Genomic DNA, 23,785 nt, shown 5'->3' with positions numbered 1-23,785 from the left:
CTAAACATGACAAGACTCAAGGATAAACTCATAATGGTTCAAGAACATCAAGAACATCAAGAAACCCTCATATAAAACCCTAAAGGCAAGCTCTAAACATAATTAAATACAAGAACATGCAAACCACCACACAAGATCATCAAGAACATTAAGAATAACAAGAATCCACATCATAAATCCTAAAGACAAGCTCTATCAACGCATAAATACAAGATCACACATACAATCATTCGAAGGAGCCAATAAATAAAAGATAGCAAGGAAAATAGGTTTTGTAAGACATGTGTAACACCCCCAATTTTTACCACATTTTAAGAAAGAAACTAACCATCAAGACAAACAACAGCGGAAGCTTAATTAAAATCGGAGAGATGTTATGCCACACCCATAAACCATGGGTGCACAGGCTAAAGACTATCAAAAGCATTAAATAGTATAAATCTAGGCACATAGGCCACCAGTCTAGGCACACAGGCCAACAAAAGATAAATGTCTAGCATGGGATCTATACTATCTAAAGTCCACATCTAGCGCGCTCGGCATCTACTCAAAACCTGTAAAATCAAGGGATAACCTCGGTGAGCGAATAATGCTGGTAACCCATCAATACGCGTTAACTAGCATAATATAGAGAGATATAATCAAAACCATTTGAAACGGGGAATACAATATATATCATTTCAAAACCAAGGAAAGGAAGTCAACATCGAAGACCATCACACTCTCAACAAAAACGAGGATCATCAACCTCACAACAAAGACAAGACCACAACCAACATAGACAATACAACTCAGGATGCAACCTACCCATCACAAGGTAGAGTACATCAAGACATGCTCATAAGCAAGGAAATCACATTCACCAATGACAACTTCATGTCATCAGTTTCATAGTTTCAAGTTTCAACTTCCAACCTTATGCCCTGTTCCAACCTTATGGCTACCCCCGACCTTATCACAGTTCCAACCGTTACCTCCTAGTGCCACCCTGTACTTCTGAGTCCAACCTTATACCGCCGAGGACCGTCGCCCCCCCCCCCCCCCCCCCCCCACCTACACCGCCAATCATTCATCGCCGAACTCTCAGTACACGAGGGTACCATTAAATATCATAATCACACACCGCCAATGTAACACCCCCGATTTTCATGCTAATTTAAAGCATAAATATGCAAGGCAAACTAGCCAACATATAACATAAAACATGAACACAGCGGAAGTCTAATACAAAACCGGAAAACCAAGGAGTGTTATGCCACGTTCACCCCAACGTGAACGCACAGGCAAAAACTAAAACCATCAATCTAATATGTTCAACATCAGTGGCACACAGGCCAAAACACAAACTAAACTATTCAGGGGATCTAAACTATCCACGTCTAACGCTCTCGCCATCTACTCAGGACCTTTAAAGCACATAAAGAAAGGGGAAGACGCCCGGTCAACGAATATTGCTGATAACCCATCAATACGCATTCAATAGATAAGTAGATAGTATAATACAAAATCATTTTCGAAACAGAATACAGTATATATCAGTTCAAAACTGTAAAGAGAAGTCAACTGCAAAGACTCTATTTCACTCTCAATCAAGGACAACGGGAATCCACATCCCAAACATCATCAAGATAAGAACGACAACAGGACAACTCAACACCGCTCAAGATATAATCTACTGATCACAAAGTAGAAAACATCACGGCAAAGACAACGACAACAACAATTACAACTCGAGGCGTATTCTACTGATCACAAATTAGAATACCACTCGACATGCTCATCAGAAAAGGATAGACAAACACACATTGGCAACACATGCCACCGTGACACTACATGCCATATGTTACAAATACCAAGTTCCATATTCCATCCTTATGCCCGGTTCCAACCTTATAACTAGTTCCAACCTTTACCTCCGAGTGCCACCCTGTACTTCCAAGTCCAACCTTATACCTCCGGGAATCGTCGTTCTGCCTCCAACATCCACCAAGTCAAAACCACCAATCTCAAAGTACACGAGGGTACCGAACATTTCAATCACACAACCACCAATCACATGAGCCTGAAGCCCAAATCACATGATCCTGAAGCCCAGTTTACAACTCCATAATATCATTTCATGGCCACCACGAGGACCACATCTGTACGTTGGTGATTAATGTTCCATACCATTAATCGTGCAATCCAGGTACAGCCAACACACAAATCATCATAGGAATCAATCAATGGACCACAACAAAGATATGAAACCATACTCAATCAAGGAAGGATTATAATCCGACATCAACGATGATCAACACAAGTTATCATCCACAATAGGAAAGAACAAACCACACACGGTAGCATTTAAACATCAAACAAGCATGCTTTTCAAATGGGTAAACCAAACATAGTTCCGAAGAACATACAAGACTCATCATGGTTCAACGAATCACAAGGTTAAACACCTAGCACGATTCAAGGCACCAAATCCTACATGGAATCACCACATACAGTTCTAGACCTACGAAACATCAAGAAGACACCCAAATAGCCCAACAAAACATCGGGAAGTCAAAACATCAATTACCGAGTCAAAAGAATCATGGGGAACCAATCCCCAAACAACACCATAGGTGTACCCTGCGGGTGGGCCACGGGTGGACCCCCAGCCGTGGTTCCGCCCGCGGGAACCCATCCTCCCAAGCCACGTACCCCGCGGGTGGGGCGGCGGGTAGGCCACTGCCAACCGTTCCGCCCGCGGGTACACTACTGTACCAAAATAATCCCTTCAGGGATTTTCAACACCAAGTCCAAATTCAAGTCCAAAACACCCAAAATCTCACAAAATACAACAATATGACTTGAATTAAAGGAATAGCCAATCAATGGCATACAAGAACCCTAATAACAAGCTCTAGATATGCATTCTCACAAGACAATGCATCAAATCTCACATTTCATAGCAAAAATCACAAGTAGAAGTCAAGAAATCATCATATAGGTAAGAAAATAGATTTTGTAAAGCATGTGTTACCTCTTGTAGCCTACAACTTCACTTATCACACCCTTACAAGCTTCTATTAAGGCTCTCCTTCAACTTCAACTTCACAAACACACCAAAAGACAACAAAGATTTCATCTTTAGAATAAGACACCTTAAAAGGTACTAAAAACACTAAAGGACCAAAGATCTTACTGTGACACCCCGTATTTTCCTAAAAATAAATTATAGTCCCGATATTAAATATTTTAATAAATATATTTATATAGCTACTTATTTTGAAATGGGCTCGGGTCTATTTAGTATGGTGAAACAGTATTTTGTACCCAAATGCCTTAAGCCCAAAAATATAATTATTTACTATATGAGTCTTGAACCCAAATAGTCAAGCCCATGAGTATAAGTAATTATATATGTGTGTTATTTTGTGAGCCCAAAGTGTTTAAACCCAACCTATGTGACCCAACCCAAATTAGAAGCCTACCCTAAATAGTAAGGCAAATTATGCCCTGGACCCGTGTCCACAATGAACTGTGGACACGGGCCCAAAACGACATCGTTTTTCAAAAAAAAACGCGTCATTTAGTTAAAAAAAAAAAAAAATTCGCGCGCGTTTTGCCGTTAACGGCGTTATTTTTTTTTTGGATTATGAATGTACAGTTATGCCGTTATGAATGTACAGTTATGCAATTATGAAATTATGAACACAGAGCTCTAACATTATGAACTTACAATTATGAACATATATAATGATAAAATTATGACCATGGAGCTTTAAAATTGTGAATATAGAGCTTCGAAGATTATGAATGTACAGTTATAGAGTTATGAATCTACAGTTATGGAGTTATGAATCTACAGTTATGAGATTATGAATCTACAGTTATGGAATTATGAATGTACAGTTATTGATCGAATTATGAACAAAGAGCTCTAACATTATGAACTTACAATTATGAACATATAGTGATAAAATTATGAACATAGAGCTCTAAAATTGTGAACATAGAGCTTCGAAAATTATGAATGTACAATTATGAAGTTATGAATGTACAGTTATGACGTTATGAATGTACAGTTATAGAGTTATGAATGTACAGTTATAGAGTTATGAACGTACAGTTATGGAGTTATGAATGTATAGTTATTAACATATAGTAATAAAATTATGAACATATACTTCTATAACAAAGTGGTCTGAAATTAAAAAAAAAAAAAAAAAAAAAAAAAAAAAAAAAAAGAAGGAGATAACAGTGCCTAACCCGTGTCCAGCAAGCATGCTGGACACGGGTCCAAGGCATAACGATTGAAATAGTAACCTATCTATCTATGTCTAGAATATACATATAAACATGTTTGTATAGCATTAGCATCAACGACCCTGCCTCTTCCTTGCCTTCTCCGTAGCCCCTCTCCCTCTCGGCTTAGCTTCAACAAGGGTGAACAACTCCCGATTTCCTTTCCTCCCTTAGCTTAAGCTTCACCTCAAACCTTCCCCTCCTTTCCTCTTCTCTCCGGCGAAGTTCGAACCTGTAGAACTCCGGCAGCAGCAAGTCGCAACATATATGGGCAGCGTTTGCTCCGACGACGTGTTTCATCTCTGGTGGTCGTCCAGCGGCGTTGAGTCAAGCTAGCAACAGCTCCGGCGAGCTTTTCTCCTCCTCCCTCTGGTTTTCTGGCGTCCTCTGTTGTAGTGGGCAGAACATCCACAACGGACGGAGCTCCTCCTCTCGACGGCAGCATCACAAAGTGGCGATGACAAGAACTTTCTCCGACGAGTAGCGTTCCCTTCGGCGTAGCTCAGTTCTGGCGACGTGGTGGCTCGACCTCCGGTGAAGCAGAGCAGGCGCGGGTGGAGGGTGTACCCACCACACCACCCGCGGCTTCGGATTGCATGAAGACGAAGAAGATGATGGTGAGCTACTGTTTAGTTGTTGCTTATTGTCTTTAAGATTAGGTTAATTAGTTTATGTTGAGTAAGGTTATTAAGTGGGTGCTTAGCTTAGTTGGTTAGGTGTGAGATTAAGTTAAGAGATTAGTTAAGGTTCAAATCCCATGTTGGTTTACTTAATTAAGCTTTAAAAGTGTTTGCTTTTATCATATAGTTTATCTTGAGTTTGGCCATTAGTTTATGTACTAGTATTGTTGCATAAGTTTCCAATAAGATGATTAGCTTAGTTGGTAAGAAGGGTGTTAATTCTAAGGAAAGGTTAGGGTTCAAATCCCTTTAGTAACTTTTAATTAAATTAGTACTTTTGTTAATAGTTAAGATCTGGTTTAATTCTCAAGTTTCCGTTTGGCTTATGAGTTGAGCATAGCCTATGTTGGCGTTGTTTTTGGATGTTAAGCGAATGAGGTAACCCATGCTCTACAAAATCTATTTTTCTTAGCTATATGATGATTTATTGGATTCTACATGTGATTTTGCTATGAAATGTGAGTGTTGATGCATTGTCTTGTGAAAATGCATATCTAGAGCTTGTTATTAGGGTTCATGTATGCCATTGCTTGGCTATTCCTTTGATTCAAGTCATTTTGTTGTATTTGGTGAGATTTGGCATGTTTTGGATTTGAATTTGAGCTTGGAGTTGAAAATCCCCGAAGGGATGTTTTTGGTACAAGGTGTGTACCCGTGGGCGGAACGGCAAGCGGGGCACCACCCGCCGCCCCACCCGCAAGTTACAAGCCGGTGGGACAAAGGTTCCCGCGGGCGGAACCACGGGTGGAGGTCCACCCATGGGTACAATGTGGTGTTTGTGTGGGGATTGGTTCCCCGTGATTCTTTTGACTCGGTAATTGATGTTTTGACTTCCCGATGTTCTCTTGTTGGGCTTTTGAGTGTCTTCCTGATGTTTCGTATGTCTAGAACTGTATGGTAGGCTTCCATGTAGGTTTTGGTGTCTTGAATCGTGCTAAGTGTTCAACCTTGTGATTCGTTGAACCATGATGAGTCTTGTATGTTCTTCGGAACTATATTTGGTTTACCCATTTGATAATCATGCTAGTTTGACGTTGAAATGCTAGTGTGTATGGTTTGTTCTTTCCTAATGGGGATGACAACTTTTGTTAATCATCATTGTTATCGGATTGAGATCCTTCCTTGATTGAGTATGGTTTCATATCTTCGTTGTGATCCGTTGATTGATTCCTATGATGATGTGTGTGTTGGCTGTACCTGGATTGCACGATTAATGGTATGGAACATTAATCACCAAGGTACAGATGTGGTCCTCGTGGTGGCCATGAAACGATATTATGGAGTTTTGAACTGGGCTATAGGCTCATATGTGCGGCGTGGGCTTCAGGCCGTGTGAATTGAACGGTACCCTCGTGTACTATGAAATCGGTGGTATTGTTGGAGATTGTCGGAGTGGGGACGACGGTCCTCGGAGGAATAAGGTTGGACTTGGTGTACAGGGGTCCTGGAGGTAAAGGTTGGAACCGTAATAAGGCCGGGGGTAGGCATAAGGTTGGAACCTGTGACATGAAGTGTCATTATGGCATGAAGTGCCAATGTGTGTGATTGCGTATCCTCTTTCGTTGTGTATGTCAAGTGGTATTCTACTTTGTGATCAGTAGAATACACCTCAGGTTGTACTTATTGTTGTTGTGTCTTTGCCTTGATGTTTCTGCTTTGTGATCAGTAGATTACATCCTAGGCGGTGTTGAGTTGTTTTGTCGTGTCTTGCCTTGACGTGTTGGGATGTGATCCCCTTGTTCTTTGAGAGTGGAATAGAGTCTGTGTTGTTGACTTCTATCTTTGGTTTTGAACTGTTATATACAGTATTCCGTTTCGCAAATGATTTTGTATATACTATCTATCTATGTATGATATTTCACATGTATTGGTGGGTTACCAGCATCATTCGCTGACTGGGCGTCGTCCCATTTATTTTTGTGCTTTTCAGGTTCCGAGTAGTTGGCGAGCGCGATAGTGATGGCTAGCTTAGTCACCCAGACTCTTGTAGTTGTGTTTTGGGCCTTTGTGCCCCTTTTGCTAGACTATTTAGGTTGTTGTGGATGTTGTTTTTGCCTGTGCGTTCACGATGGTGTGAGCGTGGCATAACACTCTCCGTTTTCAGACTTATTTATATAGACTTCCACTGTGTTTTGTTTATGTTTTGTGGTTAGATATTTTGCATATTTAAGTTTAAATTGGCTTGAAAATCGGGGGTGTTACACTTACCCTAATATATGCTCAAGATTAAGAAAGGTTGAATCTTGGAGACGAACTTGAAGAATCTTGGAATGCCCAAACTTGGCTTGAAGAAAAAGCTAGCTAATTTCTAAAGAGAAGGAGGAGCTTTTCTTTTTAGGGTGTTAGGGAAAAGAATGAAAGATGACTCTAGGTTAGCTTGGAATACAATCATAAGGTGAAAAGTCTTCTTTACCCTTACTAAAATGAAAAAGTGTAAGGAGACAAGGGAACAATTCATGAAGCATAGGGTACAACCTATTGACTTGGATTGACTAGTCAATTACTAGTCCTCCGACTATTGAATTTTTAGGATTTTAGAAATAAACTATCAATTAAGCTAGGATTAATTACTTAATTAATCCTTAAATAGAACTTGGATTTACGGGGTGTCACAGCCAATCATATGAGTAAAGCTCAAGTCATTCACCACCAATCACATTCATAGTCACACATATTCATCATTATCATCAAGAAGACTAAGGCCGATCAATGGCCCCAATCAAGTGTCAACAAAGGGTACAATGATTTGCATACGATCACACCATAGAAATCAATTAAGAGATCACAACATAGACATGAGACATTACTCAACAACAAAGGATATAATCCAACACCAAATGATTGTCAACACAAGTCGCCAATCCCAATAAGAAGGAACAAACCTCACATAGTAGCATATCAACATCAAACTAGCATGCTTATCAAACGGGTAAACCAAATTTAGTTCCAAAGAACATTCAAGACTCACATTAGCCCAACGAATCACAAAGTTAGACCCTTAGCACGATTCAAGACACCAAATCCTAACATCGATTCCTAACACACCGTTCTAGACATACGAAACATCAAGAAGACTCACAAATAGCCCATTAAATCAACAACGGGAGGTCAAAACATCAATACCGAGAAGAAAGAATCACGGGGAACCAATCCCCGAACATCACCAATCATGTACCCCGCGGGTGGGGCCACGGGTGGGCCGTGGTTACGCCCGTGGGTACACACCCACGAGAGACGGGTTCCCCACGGGTGGGGCGGCGGGTAGGCCTCCACCCGTCGTTCCGCCCGCGGGTACATACCCTGTACACCAAATTTCCCTTCGGGGATTTTCATCATCAAGGTCAAGTTCAAGTCCAAAACACCCAAAATCTCGCACACAACAATGATATGACTTGAACCCAAGAAATAGCCAAGCAATGGCATTCAAGAAACCTAAAAACAAGCTCTAAACATGCATCATCACGAGATCATACATCAAATCTCACAAATCACAACAAGAACATCAAGTAGAAGCCAATAATCATCATTATCAAGTGAAAATAGGTTTTGTATAGCATGGGTTACCTTTGTCGCTTAACAAACCAAAACCAACGCCAACATAGGACCTGTGAAATAAATTGGGCCTTCACTTTAGCAACAAAGGTACTAATTAAAACTATACTAATCATAGGGGATTCAAACCTTAGCTTCTAATTAGCATTAACAACCCCACTAACCAACTAAGCTAAGCTTCACTTGTTGATTCTTAAATAAAAATAACTAATTAACACTAATCAATCAAAATTAATAAATAAAACCAAACTAAGCCACAAGAAATTCAAACCTTAGCCAAACCCTCACCACTAAACACCTCTTACCACTACACTAATTAACCACTTACAAAACTAACCAAACCTAAATCTTATAAGCACTAAACTAGAAAACAACAATAACAAAAGAACGAAGCTCACCATCTTTGTAACACCCCCGATTTTCAACAACTTTTAAAACCAATTAAAGCTTAAGGAAGAGATAAAGTCTACTCATTAAGATTAAATAAAGCGGAAGCTAATAAACAAGTACGAGAGATGTTATGCCACACCTACACATCTATAGGTGCACAGGCTAAGTCTAGACAAAATGTCATAGTCATACTTATAAAAATCCACGGCTCACAGGCCACAAGTCTAACTAAAACAAGCCACAAGGAGCTACACTAACTAACGATCTGCTAGTGCGTTCTCCAAGATGCTACTCAAAACCTGTAAAGCAACATAAAGATAGGGGATGACACTCGGTCAACGAACATTGCTGGTAACCCATCAATACGCGATAAATAGCATATATAGATAAGTATAAGTCAAAACCATTTTCGAAACGGAATACAGTATATATCATTTCAAAAGCCATAGAGAGAAGTCAACTTCAAAGACTCATTCACACTCTCAAGGAAAAGGAAATCAACATCTTTACGACAACAACAAGACAAGAATACCAACTGTAAACAATACAACTCGAGATGTATTATACTGATCACAAAGTAGAATACATCAAGACATGCTCATTAGTAAAGAATAGACATTCACACATTGGCAACTACATGCTACAGTGACAACTACATGTCACAAATCTCACAGTTCCAACCTTATGGCTACCCCCGGCCTTATTTCAATTCCAACCATTACCCCCGAGTACCACCCTGTACTTCTGAGTCCAACCTTATACCGCCAGGGACCGTCGTTGTAACACCCCCAATTTTCATGCCATTTTAAACTTAATTATGCAAGATAACTAACCACAAAAACATAAAGCATAGCACAGCGGAAGTCTGCTATTATAAAAATTAGGAAAAAGGGAGTGTCATGCCACGTTCACATCAATGTGAACGCACAGGCAAAAACCGACAACAACAATCTAATGTATTCAACAAAAGAGGCACACAGGCCCAAAACACAGTCTAAACAGTCCAGGGAGTCTAATCTAGCCATCTCTAACGCGCTCGCCGACTACTCAGGACCTGAAAAACACATAAAGAAATGGGACGACGCTCAGTTAGCGAATTATGCTGGTAACCCATCAATACGCGTCAATAGCATATATAGATAGATAGTTCAATACAAAATCATTTTCGAAATGGAATACTGTATATATCAGTTCAAAGCCAGAGATAGAAGTCAACCGCAAAGACTCTATATCACTCACAACAAGGACAAGGGGAAACACATCCCAAAACACATCAAGACATGACAACGACAGCACAAGTACAACTCAAGGTGTATTCTACCATCACCCAGTAGAATACCACCCGACATACTCAACAAGTAAGAATAGAGAAACACGCAACGGCAACACATGCCTTCGTGACATCACTCATCACGAATAGAGAAACACACATCGGCACACATGCCTACGTGACATCACTCATCACGAATTCAATATTCCATCCTTATGCCCGGTTCCAACCTTATGGCTACCCCCAACCTTATAGCTAGTTCCAACCATTACCTCCAAGACCCCTGTACATCCAAGTCCAACCTTATGCCTCCGAGGACCGTCGTCCCCACTCCGAAAATCTCCAACATATCCACCGATTCATAGTACACGAGGGTACCGTTCAATACACGGCCGAAGCCACCCAAAACACGTGAACCTTACACACATGTCACAACTCCATAATCACATCATGGCCACCACGAGGACCACTGCCGTACCTTAGTGACTAATGTCCCATTCCATTAATCGTGCAATCCAGGTACAGCCAATACACACATCATCATCATAGGAATTAATCAATGGATCACAACAAAGATATGAAACTGTACTCAACAAGGAAAGGATCACAATCCGACAACAAAGATGATCAACACAAGTTATCATCCACAATATGAAAGAACAAACCACACACACTAGCATTTCAACACCGAACTAGCATGCTTATCAAACGGGTAAACAAAACATAGTTCCGAAGAACATACAAGACTCATCATGGTTCAACGAATCACAAGGTTGAACACATAGCACGATTCAAGGCACCAAATCCTACATGGATTCCTAACATATCGTTCTAGACATACAAAACATCAAGAAGACACTCAATAGCCCAACAAAAGAACATCGGGAAGTCAAAACAACAATTACCGAGTCAAAAGAATCACGGGAAACAAATCCCCAACAACCAACATAAATGTACCCGCGGGAACCAGCCCACAGCACACCTGTACCCGCAGGTGGGGCGGCGGGTGGACCCCTACCCGCCGTTCCGCCCGCGGGTACATGCCATGTACCAAAAATGATCCCTTCGGGGTTTTCAACACCAAGTCCAAATTCAAGTCCAAAACACCCAAACTCTCACAAAATACAACAATATGACTTGAATCAAAGGAATAGCCAAGCAATGGCATACAAGAACCCTAACAACAAGCTCTATATATGCATTTTCACAAGACAATGCATCAACACTCACATTTCATAGCAAAAATCAAAAGTAGAATCCAAGAAATCATCATATAGGTAAGTAAAATAGATTTTGTAAAGCATGGGTTACCTCTTGTAGCCTAAACCTTCACATAATACACCTTTACAAGCTTCTAACAAGGTTCTCCTTCAGCACCAACTTCAAGAACACTCCAAAAAATAATAAAGATTTCATTTTTAGAAAAAGACAAGCTAAAAAGCATTAAAAACACTAAAGGACCAAAGATCTTACCCTCCTATATGCTCAAGAGTAAGAAAGGTGGAATCTTGGGGACCAACATTGAAAATCTTGGAATGCTTAAACTTAGCTTGAAGGAGAAGCAAGCTAAATTCTAGAGAGAAGGAGGAGCTTTTGTTTTGAGAGTGTTAGCGAAAGAATGAAAGGCAACTCTAGGTTAGATTGGAATACAATCATGAGGTGAAATGTCTTCATTACCCTTGCTAAGATGGAAAAGTGTAAGGGAACAAGGGAACTTGTAACACCTCAGATTTTCAAGACATTTAAAACTTATAAAATAAAGGTGAAATCTCATTAAATCCCAAAACATAATACAAGAGTACGGGGTGCTATGCCACAACTGAGCTAGAGAACTCAGGTGCACAGGCTAACTAACTAATATCCTCAATAATGTAAATGCATAAGCATGGCACGCAGGCCGAAAGGGAAACTATCTACTTCTACGCTCCAAGTTCTAGCGCGCTCCAGTGACTTATTCTTCTGCGCCTGAAAGCCAAATATATCTGTTCAGCGAGAGATGCTGGTAACCCACTCCAACGCGTTGAAATACAATACATATTGATATATATATATATATAGATATACGAAAAGTCATTTTGAACATGAAGATATCTCCTAAGAACTCTAGCTTTTAAAATAGGGACAGACTCAACAGATAGGGCTAAGCACAGACGGCAGTTATACCAAGCATATACGGTTTACAACAGGCCAGACAGATAAGATAAGCACAATTAATAATCATAACTAAGCATTACTAGCGAGAGCCCTATAACAGTCACAACATCAGCCCTTCTTATCTCATCATATAGCACACTTTGTTGGTGCCACAGGACCAATCGCATGCCCATACATGAGGGTCAGCGCATATAGCTCTGACACGGCCCCGCAGCACCCTGCCCCGTCTCACACTACGGAGGGGTCGATCGCAACCGACCGATGAGCCGCAGCTCTATATAATATTTATATACCTGACCGGTCTTTACCAGCCTAGTTAACAGTTGGGATGGTTCTCAACCCATTCAACTGCCCGTATAGTGGACCTTTGTCCTATATAATATTTATATACCTGACCGGTCTCTACCAACCTGGTTAACAGTTGGGATGGTTCTCAACCCATTCAACTGCCCGTATAGTGGACCTTAGTCCTATATAATATTTATATACCTGACCGGTCTCTACCAGCCTGGTTAACAGCCGGTATGGTTCTCAGCCCACCCGACTGCCCGTATAGCCCGATTGATCTCAACCAAAACGGGGTAACATGCACACATAACACATAGCAAGCACCTGCAGCCCACATTAGCACATTGGGAAGGGGGAGAAAACGTATACCAAAACATATGCGTGATCCTTCACATTTTAAGAATAGTCCTAAGGGGTTCATACTTCTTTCACCTAGGTCAACGGGATACCAATTCAACTAGCATGCAATGTATAAGACTCATACGACCTACGAACGGTACCCGAAAATCAAACTAGACATAGGCACGATAGACGGAGTCCGTTGGGACACCACGGGGGTCGGGGAAACATCAAACGGGGAAGCCGGGGTCCCGAAGTGGGGTACAAACCAGCGGGTAACCGGTGGGTGAGGAGTCACCCGCCGGCTGCCTGCCGGCGTTTTACTATTCCGGGCAGCGGGTGCCCGGCGGGCAGCTGCCCGCTGCCGGCGTTGCCCGACTAGGCCGTGGGTAGGTGGCGGGTCCCCTACCCCCACCTACCCCCCACTGACTCTTTTTGACCAAAAACGCCTCGGGAACCTTTGTGGAACCCGAAACCATGCTTAGACACTTTCAAACGCAATTGATAGCACACGTAGACAATTAATGGATCAAAATCAAGAAACATACGGCACATAACCTATCATGCTTTTCTAAACATAATCAACACCCAATCATGCGAATTCCCACCCAATATACCAAGAATAATACCATACGGATTCCACGACATAACCTAGGGTTCTAATTATTTTTAAATCAACAAGAACACAATTCATCTTTCAAAATCAAGATTCGGTGGGAATATCATATAACTATCAAGAACCTCATATAATCATTAAGAACACCAAGAACACCATATCATTATCAAGAACGTCATATAATCATCAAGAACATCATAATTATCATCAAGATCACCCATGGAATCATCCCAATAATAATAATATCACAAATCATCAATACACAATAATATGGGGAAATCCTAAGAGGGGAATCATAGCTATGAAAATAGGTTTTGTTGAGACATGGGTTACCTCTTAGCCTTAATTAATTCCTTGGCTATGAAGGGTCTTTCTTGAAGCTTTCTTCTTTCTTGATTTCTCCTAAGGGGATTCTTGGAACTTCTCGTGTGGTGAGAGATTATTGTGGTGAAAGATCTAGGTGCCTTCTATATCCCTATTTATATATTTAAGACTCCTAATTAGGGCCTGAATGGTATGGGTTTACTAATTCTATTCCTTATAGGACTAAGGACTTTGTTTTAGGGATAAGGGTCCATGGTCCATAGTGGACCATATTAATTAATTAAAGAGAATCCTAATCATAATCTGAATAGTAAAAGGCCTACTTCCTTTATTCCTAATAGGCCTAAGACTCTCATTTAGGCAAGGGTCCACGGTTCATGGTGGACCTCATTAATTAATTAAAGGGAAACCTAACCGAATTAAATCGTATTTAATTATTATTAACGGGATTAATTAAATAATTAATCTGGGATTGAAGGCCGTAACACGGGGTGTTACACTCTCCCCCCTTACGAGAAGCTTCGTCCCCGAAGCGTAGAAATCATTGCGGGGGTAACGAGTCAGAGGTAGTACGGTGGTCCTATAGAGAAAGTATTCTGCGGGGAAACTGTATAATTGTATGTCTATGTGTGCTGGGTTTTTGGGAACGATTAGGTTTAAAGGGCTAAGAGAGTGGGTTTCAAACCTAAAGACAAAGTGAATTTAGGAATTAGGATCAAAGTTTTCAAGGTTGCAACTTAGGGTGTGAGGTTGCCATCTTGTACGGAATCGTTAAAATAGGGAATCAAGAATGTGGTTTGAAGGGTAGAAAGGGTTTTGAAATAAGGAGGGGGCCGATTTCCCGAGGGAGGGAAAGGAATTCGGCTAGGATGGGTTAAGGGTTCTCGATTTTAAGTGACTATTCTGGTTTGATGCTTTGATCCCGACGTATTGACGAACTGATGATCCTTCTTCCTTGGTGTTGGCACTTGCTTGACTTTAAGATCCTTGTTAGACCTTGCTTCCCAGGCTAACGTTTCATCCCTCTCTCCTACCTTGAGGGAATCTCCCGTGATGATTTAACACTTACTTCGTTAATGCGTCCAAGGTCTTGACCAAGTTTGGTCAACCAAGCCGATCTCTTAGGGCGCACTTCCCAAATTCTTCCCAAAGTCTCTTGGGAGTCGATAAGCTTTGGGTTGACTTTTTCTTATTGAATTTCATCTCTTCTTTAGTGAGTGAAATTCTTAGTAAGACTTCATGTCTTCTCCGAGGTTCGGCTTGTTGTGCCCTTTTGTGTTACTTTTAATGATGAAGGTGTCCTTGCATGCTCTTTTTCTTCTTGAAGCGCAGTTGGTTACCTAATCTCGTTGTGGAATGACTCGGTGAGTTTACAAGTCATCTCATTTCCTTGTGGGTCCTTAATGACCCTTGAGATCTTGGCACAAATGTGCTCTTTACTTTTTTGCCTAGCACCACGGGCTATGTCGTTCTTGATTCCATGCAACTTGTAAGGAGTCCTCTGATTTGCGTGAACGATATCCATGGTTTGGAGGAGTCCCGATCCATCCTTAGCATTTTGACTTTTAAGGCCTTTGTGAGTTCTTAGCACGATTTTGTAACACCCCGAAATTTTTAAACTTCTAAAGACTTATATAATAAAGGTATTCTCTTATTAAATCCCAAACAGAGCATTACTAAACATAAGAGTATGGGGTGCTATGCCACACCTGAGCTAGAGAACTCAGGTGCACAGGCTAACTAACTAAATTCCTTAATAATGTCAATACATAATCATGGCACGCAGGCCGAAAGGAAAACTATCTACACTACGCCTCGATTCTCTAGCGCGCTCCAGTGTCTACTCATCAGTGCCTGAAAGCCAAATATATCTGTTCAGCGAGAGATGCTGGTAACCCACTCCAACGCGTTGAAATACAATACGTATAGACATATATATAGATATACGAAAACCATTTTGAAGCATGAAGATATATCCTAAGAGACTCTAGCTTTTAAAACGGGGATAGACTCGACAGATAGAGACAAGCACAGCCAACAGTCAGAACCAAGCATGCCTAAGGAACAGACTCGACAGATAGAGATAAGCACAACTAATAATCATAACCAAGCATATACAGTTTGCTAGCATATATCCTATAGTCACGTTCTCAAAACCCTCATAACATCAATCCATCCACATCTCATCACACAAGCACACTTTGATGGCGCCACAGGACCAATCGCATGCCCATACATGAGGGTCAGCGCATATAGCTCTGACAAGGCCCTGCAACACCCTGCCCCGTATCGCAACACGGAGGGGTCGATCGCAACCGACCGATGAACCGCAGCTCATCATAATGTTTGATCGCAACCAAACAGTGGACCGCAGCCCAAGAGTAGTCATCTGACCGCAGCCAGGAAATATGAACCGCAGCTCATGTAGAAACGTTTGATCGCAACCAAACGGTGGACCACAGCCCAAGAGTGTAAATCTGACCGCAGCCAGCTTCTGAACCGCAGCTCAGGAATAACCAATCCGATCGCAACCGAATTGGGGTATCATGCACACATAACACATAGCAAGCACATGCAACCCACATTAACACATTGGGAAGGGGGAGAAAACGTATAACAAAACCTATGTGTGATCCTTCACATACTAAGAATAATCCTAAGGGGTTCATACTTCTTTCACCTAGGTCAACGGGATACCAATTAAACTAGCATGCAATATATAAGACACATACAACCTACGAACGGTACCCGAAATATCAAACTAGACATAGGCACGATAGACGGAGTCCGTTGGGACGCCACGGGGAACGGGAGAACATCAAACGGGGAAGCTGGAATCCCGAATTGGGATATTTTCCAGCGGGTAGCCGGTGGGTGAGGGGTCACCTGCCGGCTGCCCGCCGGCGACGTGATTCCGGGCAGCGGGTGCCCTGCGGGCAGTCGCCTGCCCGCCGGCTGCCCGCTGCCGGCGACGCCAAAGCTGGCCGCGGGTAGGTGGCGGGTCCCCTACCCCCACCTACCCCCCACTGACTCTTTCATCACGAAAACGCCCTAGGAACCTTTGTGGAACCCGAAACCATGCTTAGACAGATTTAAACACAATTGATAACACACGTAGACAATTAACGGATCAAAAGCAAGAAATATACGGCACATATCCTATCATGCTTTTCTAAACATAATTAACACCCAAACATACGAATTCCCACCCAATACATCAAGAATAACTCCATACGAGTTTCACGATACAACCTAGGGCTCTAGACATAATCAATTTAACAAGAACGTAATTCATCTTTTAACATCAAGAACAATCAAGAATAGCACATAATCATCAAGAATCTATGTTTCATCAAGAATCACACAATCATCAAGAATCTCTTTTCATTATCAAGATTATCAAGTTCACCCATGAAATCATAACACCAATCATCAAGATCAATATAACGAATCATCAATGCACAAGAATATGGGGAAAGCCTAAAGGGGGAATCATAGCTATGAAAATAGGTTTTGTTGAGACATGGGTTACCTCTTAGCCTTAATTAATTCCTTGGCTATGAAGGGTCTTTCTTTAAGCTTTCTCCTTTCTTGATTTCTCCTAAGGGGATTCTTGGAACTTCTTGTGTGGTGAAAGATCTAGGTGCCTCCTATATCCCTATTTATATATTTAAGACTCCTAATTAGGGCCTGAATGGTATGGGTTTACTAATCCTATTCCTTATAGGACTAAGGGCTTGTTTTAGGGATAAGGGTCCATGGTCCATAGTGGACCATATTAATTAATTAAAGAGAATCCTAATCGTAGTCTAAATAGTAAAAGGCCTACTCCCTTTATTCCTAATAGATAACTAGGTCTAGGATTCCTAATTAGAATCTGAATAGTAAAAGGTTTACTTTCTTTATTCCTGATAGGCTTAAGACTCTAATTTAGGCAAGGGTCCACGGTTCATGGTGGACCTTATTAATTAATTAAAGGGAAACCTAACTGAATTAAATCATATTTAATTATTATTAACGGGATTAATTAAATAATTAATCCAGGTTTGAAGGCAGTAACACGGGGTGTTACAGAGTTCCCAACTTGTCTCCTTGGTCTGCACAATCCTTTATGCCAATCATCCCTAGTCGGTTGCATCGTAGAATCCAACTTCAATTCCACGTGTAATGCAATTGGTTGTGTTTTTCCGACGGTGTCTTGCGTGTCAAGGTCTTTTACCGATGACACCATGTTTGGGCGACCCATGGTTCCTTACCCAAGACTCGCGTTCATCAATCGAGGCACACAAGTGTGCCACGAATCAATAAAACGAGGGGTTAAGAAATCAGCACATTGTACCGGTGGGCGCGAGGTGGGCGGTCGTCCGCCTGCCAAGCTCCTGTCAAGGACCCGTCAAGGTCCCGCCAAGGTCCCGTCCAGGACCCGTTAGGGTCCCATCAAGGTCCCGTTGGGGACCCGCGGGAAGGTGACTAGGAAGAGTGAATTTCTTCGGGAAAAATCCCAAGAATGCACCGATTCAAGTCCCGACAAGCCCCATGCCCATGTGCACAATAAAAAGGTACTTGAATACATAGGATGACCCATCGTATAGTTTTATTGATCCTTAAGTACAAGTTATAGATGAGTCAAGACTCTCGCATGTTCTTTCCGTTCAGTAGGTCGGGTCCGGTTTCCAATTAGCAACCTCGTCACCTTCACCGGGAAGTTGGTTATAAGCCAACTTTGTCTTTTCCTTGCTTGATTGATGACAAGCCTTCTTGGTTTTTCTTGGAGTTCGGCTTGTCGCTCGTTCTTTGTTCAATCCTTTGGTGACCAAGTGCTTGGTGATGCGTTTCTCTTCCTTGGAATGCATTTGATTGACTGCCCTTTGACGTCGCATGGTGTTTTGGCGATTTTGTGTGTTACATGTACTTCTTACGGTGCCTTAAAACCATCAAGGTCCTTGTTCCAAGGGAAGGCCCTTATTGCCGGGAGGCTCTAGTTGTATGATACTTTCTATGCGTCTGTGTAAATCTTGCATTGCACTCCGTATAGGTAATGCCTCCAAATTTTCAGTGCGAATACGATGGCGGCTAGCTCGAGGTCGTGGGTGGGGTATTTTCTTCGTGGGTTTTGAGTTGCCTAGATGTGTATGCTATTACCTTGCCTTTTTGCATTAGCACGCACCCCAACCCCTTTTTGGACGCGTCACTGAAGACCTCGAACCCTTCCACCCCGGAGGGGATGGCTAGTACGGGTGCCGTGGTTAACTTATCCTTCAATTCCTGAAAAGCTGCGACGCAGTTGTCGTCCCATCGGAAAGGGGTCTCCTTTTTCATGAGTTTAATGAGAGGTTGGGCTATCTTGGTAAAGTCGGGTACAAACCTCCTGTAGTAGCCAGCCAAGCCCAGGAAGATTCGGACCTCTGAAAGTGAGTTCGGTGTGGACCATTCCTTAACGGCTTGGGCTTTGGTGGGGTCTACCTTAATTCCTTCTTTGGTTATTACGTGGCCCAGGAAGGTCACGCTGTCTTTCCAGAATTCGCATTTGGAGAACTTAGCGTATAGCTGGTGCTCTCTTAGAGTTTGTAAGGTTATGCGGAGGTGCTTTTCATGTCCTTCCTTGTTTCGGGAGTAGCCTAGGATGTCGTCAATGAATACAATGACGAAGTCATCCAGGTGGGGTCGGAATACTCGGTTCATGGGGTCCATGAGTATGGCGGGTGCGGGGTGGAGTCGTCCTTGTAGCCGTGCCCCTAGGTACTCTTAGTTGAACCCCCGGTTGTTGCCCATAAGTTCTTTGTGGACCTATCAAAGATCAACCTCGTGTCTTGAAGTAGAACGAGGCTATCTCTACGTGGCGTTCCTCTGGGCATTCTCCTAACCCGAGGATTTTGTTGAAGGTTCGGATTCATTCTTCGAGGAGTGTGGGATCCTTGACTGTCTTCTTATTGGCGCCATGCTGCTGGTTTTCAAGGTCAATATTTATTGTAATGATGAGTCAGTGTGCTGCACCCTTACCTTGGTGTGGTAAGCGTAGGGGGAGTTCTTTTAGAGAGGGATAAAGTGAGGGGAGGTTATGTGTAGGTTTCACAATCTCACCGCGCGTCCTAAGATTCCTGAATCCTATGTTCCTTAATACCTAGAGTTCAAGCCTAATGTCCTAAAGTCCGGTCTTAATAGTCTTATCCTAGGGTCAAACTTAGGCTCTGATACCAACTGTAACACCCCAGATTTTCAAGACACTTAAAACTTATAAAATAAAGGTGAAATCTCATTAAATCCCAAAACATAATACAAGAGTACGGGGTGCTATGCCACACCTGAGCTAGAGAACTCTGGTGCACAGGCAAACTAACTAATATCCTCAATAATGTAAATGCATAAGCATGGCATGCAGACCGAAAGGGAAACTATCTACTTCTACGCTCCAAGTTCTAGCGCGCTCCAGTGACTTATTCTTCTGCGCCTGAAAGCCAAATATATCTGTTCAGCGAGAGATGCTGGTAACCCACTCCAACGCGTTGAAATACAATACATATAGATATATATATATATATATAGATATACGAAAAGTCATTTTGAACATGAAGATATCTCCTAAGAACTCTAGCTTTTAAAACAGGGATAGACTCAACAGATAGGGCTAAGCACAGACAGCAGTTATACCAAGCATATACGGTTTACAACAGGCGAGACAGATAAGATAAGCACAATTAATAATCATAACTAAGCATTACTAGCGAGAGCCCTATAACAGTCACAACATCAGCCCTTCTTATCTCATCATATAGCACACTTTGTTGGCGCCACAGGACCAATCGCATGACCATACATGAGGGTCAGCGCATATAGCTCTGACACGGCCCCGCAGCACCCTGCCCCGTCTCACACTACGGAGGGGTCGATCGCAACCGACCGATGAGCCGCAGCTCTATATAATATTTATATACCTGACCGGTCTTTACCAGCCTGGTTAACAATTGGGATGGTTCTCAACCCATTCAACTGCCCGTATAGTGGACCTTTGTCCTATATAATATTTATATACCTAACCGGTCTCTACCAACCTGGTTAACAGTTGGGATGGTTCTCAACCCATTCAACTGCCCGTATAGTGGACCTTAGTCCTATATAATATTTATATACCTGACCGGTCTCTACCAGCCTGGTTAACAGCCGGTATGGTTCTCAGCCCACCCGACTGCCCGTATAGCCCGATTGATCTCAACCAAAACGGGGTAACATGCACACATAACACATAGCAAGCACCTGCAGCCCACATTAGCACATTGGGAAGGGGGAGAAAACGTATACCAAAACCTATGCGTGATCCTTCACATTTTAAGAATAGTCCTAAGGGGTTCATACTTCTTTCACCTAGGTCAACGGGATACCAATTCAACTAGCATGCAATGTATAAGACTCATACGACCTACGAACGGTACCCGAAAATCAAACTAGACATAGGCACGATAGACGAAGTCCGTTGGGACACCACGGGAGTCGGGGGAACATCAAACGGGGAAGCCGGGGTCCCGAAGAGGGGTACAAACCAGCGGGTAGCCGGTGGGTGAGGAGTCACCCGCCGGCTGCCCGCCGGCGTTTTACTATTCCGGGCAGCGGGTGCCCGGCGGGCAGCTGCCCGCTGCCGGCGTTGCCCGACTAGGCCGTGGGTAGGTGGCGGGTCCCCTACCCCCCACTGACTCTTTTTCACCAAAAACGCCCCGGGAACCTTTGTGGAACCCGAAACCATGCTTAGACACTTTCAAACGCAATTGATAGCACACGTAGACAATTAATGGATCAAAATCAAGAAACATACGGCACATAACCTATCATGCTTTTCTAAACATAATCAACACCCAATCATGCGAATTCCCACCCAATATACCAAGAATAATACCATACGGATTCCACGACATAACCTAGGGGTCTAATTATTTTTAAATCAACAAGAACACAATTCATCTTTCAAAATCAAGATTCGGTGGGAATATCATATAACTATCAAGAACCTCATATAATCATTAAGAACATCAAGAACACCATATCATTATCAAGAACGTCATATAATCATCAAGAACATCATAATTATCATCAAGATCACCCATGGAATCATCCCAATAATAATAATATCACAAATCATCAATATACAATAATATGGGGAAATCCTAAGAGGGGAATCATAGCTATGAAAATAGGTTTTGTTGAGACATGGGTTACCTCTTAGCCTTAATTAATTCCTTGGCTATGAAGGGTCTTTCTTTAAGCTTTCTTCTTTCTTGATTTCTCCTAAGGAGATTCTTGGAAGTTCTTGTGTGGTGAGAGATTATTGTGGTGAAAGATCTAGGTGCCTTCTATATCCCTATTTATATATTTAAGACTCCTAATTAGGGCCTGAATGGTATGGGTTTACTAATTCTATTCCTTATAGGACTAAGGACTTTGTTTTAGGGATAAGGGTCCATGGTCCATAAGGGACCATATTAATTAATTAAAGAGAATCCTAATCATAATCTGAATAGTAAAAGGCCTACTTCCTTTATTCCTAATAGGCCTAAGACTCTCATTTAGGCAAGGGTCCACGGTTCATGGTGGACCTCATTAATTAATTAAAGGGAAACCTAACCGAATTAAATCGTATTTAATTATTATTAACGGGATTAATTAAATAATTAATCCGGGATTGAAGGCCGTAACACGGGGTGTTACAGAACTATTCACAAAGCTTAGAGTACAACTCATTGACTTGGGTTGACTAGTCAATTTCTAGTCCCCGACTATTGAATTTTCAGGATTTTAGGAATTAAATTATCAATTAAGCTAGGATTAATTACTTAATTAGTCCTTAAATAGAATTTGGATTTACGGGGTGTCACATATTCTCCCCCTTACACGAAGCTTCGTCCCCGAAGCTTGGGTACGACGTATCAAAACAAAATGGCAACACGAAGCAACAATGTGACAAGAGTGTCAAGAACATCCTTTTGGTCAAAACTTAAAGGATTCAAAAGGTACAAAGATGATCAAGAAGTCATGGTATTGAAAGGTTGGAACGAAGTAACCAACGGAGTTCTTTGAGCATCACAAACACTAAAGCCAAACTCAACAACCAAACTTCCTAGCCAACACCAAAGGTCTAAACAACTAGCTCCTAGCACAACCCACAAAGCTAACTACTCAACACAACAAGCAAACAAGAATGAACTCACAAGGCAAACAACAAAGCAACTAGCAAACGGTAGCAACAACGAGGAAAGGAAAACGGGGTTACCTGAGGTGAACAACTCTGGGTAACGCTCCCTCATAGCCGACTCCAACTCCCACGTAGCTTCCTCTACACCGTGATGTGACCACCAAACCTTTACCATCTTCATCGATTTCCTGCGGGTTTCCCGGGTTTTGAAATCCAAAATCCGAAGTGGTCTCTCTTCGTAAGACATGTCATCATCTAGAGGGATCACCTCTAGTGGTATTATGTGCATCGGATCATGCACATACGTCTTTAGCTGGGACACGTGGAAGACATTATGCACTCGCTCCAACTCCATAGGTAGCGCTAACCGATAAGCTAAACCTCCAATCCTCTCAAGTATCTCATAAGGTCCAATGAACCTAGGGCTTAGCTTGCCCTTCTTGCCGAACCTCATAACTCCCCGGGTGGGAGAGACCTTTAACCAAACATTGTCCCCGACTGCAAACTCCACTTATTTCCTTCCTAAATCGGCATATGATTTCTGACGGTCCTGAGCCACTTTCATCCTTCCTTGGATGAGTTTAACTTTCTCCACAGTGTCATGCAGGTACTGTGTACCTAACACCACTGGATTGACCATATTCTCCCAACACAACGGGCTGCGACACTTCTGACCGTAAAGGGCCTCATACAGTGTCATACGAATACTTGAG

The 23,785-nt window shown here is 42.2% G+C and overlaps 1 protein-coding gene across 1 annotated transcript; it reads right to left on the bottom strand.

The window, feature by feature from the left end:
* Positions 1-23,023: 23,023 nt before the first annotated feature.
* On the bottom strand, positions 23,024-23,526 carry LOC109152481. Its single transcript, XM_019300181.1, has 2 exons — positions 23,151-23,526; positions 23,024-23,052 (listed from the first exon to the last, which is right to left on the bottom strand). The coding sequence occupies exons 1-2, from the start codon at positions 23,524-23,526 to the stop codon at positions 23,024-23,026; spliced, it is 405 nt and encodes a 134-aa protein (XP_019155726.1).
* Positions 23,527-23,785: the final 259 nt, after the last annotated feature.

This window comes from Ipomoea nil, unplaced genomic scaffold (genome assembly GCF_001879475.1).
Source record: "Ipomoea nil cultivar Tokyo-kokei standard unplaced genomic scaffold, Asagao_1.1 scaffold2422, whole genome shotgun sequence".
Taxonomy (NCBI): domain Eukaryota; kingdom Viridiplantae; phylum Streptophyta; class Magnoliopsida; order Solanales; family Convolvulaceae; genus Ipomoea; species Ipomoea nil.
This window is presented reverse-complemented; position numbering and strand designations above follow the sequence as displayed.

Coding starts and splice junctions, on each gene's coding strand:
- LOC109152481 (XM_019300181.1), bottom strand. CDS start 23,526: ATGAGGTTCGGCAAGAAGGGCAAGCTAAGCCCTAGGTTCATTGGACCT. Junction 23,053..23,150: donor CCCAGAGTTGTTCACCTCAG/GTAACCCCGTTT, acceptor TGTGTTGAGTAG/TTAGCTTTGTGGGTTGTGCT.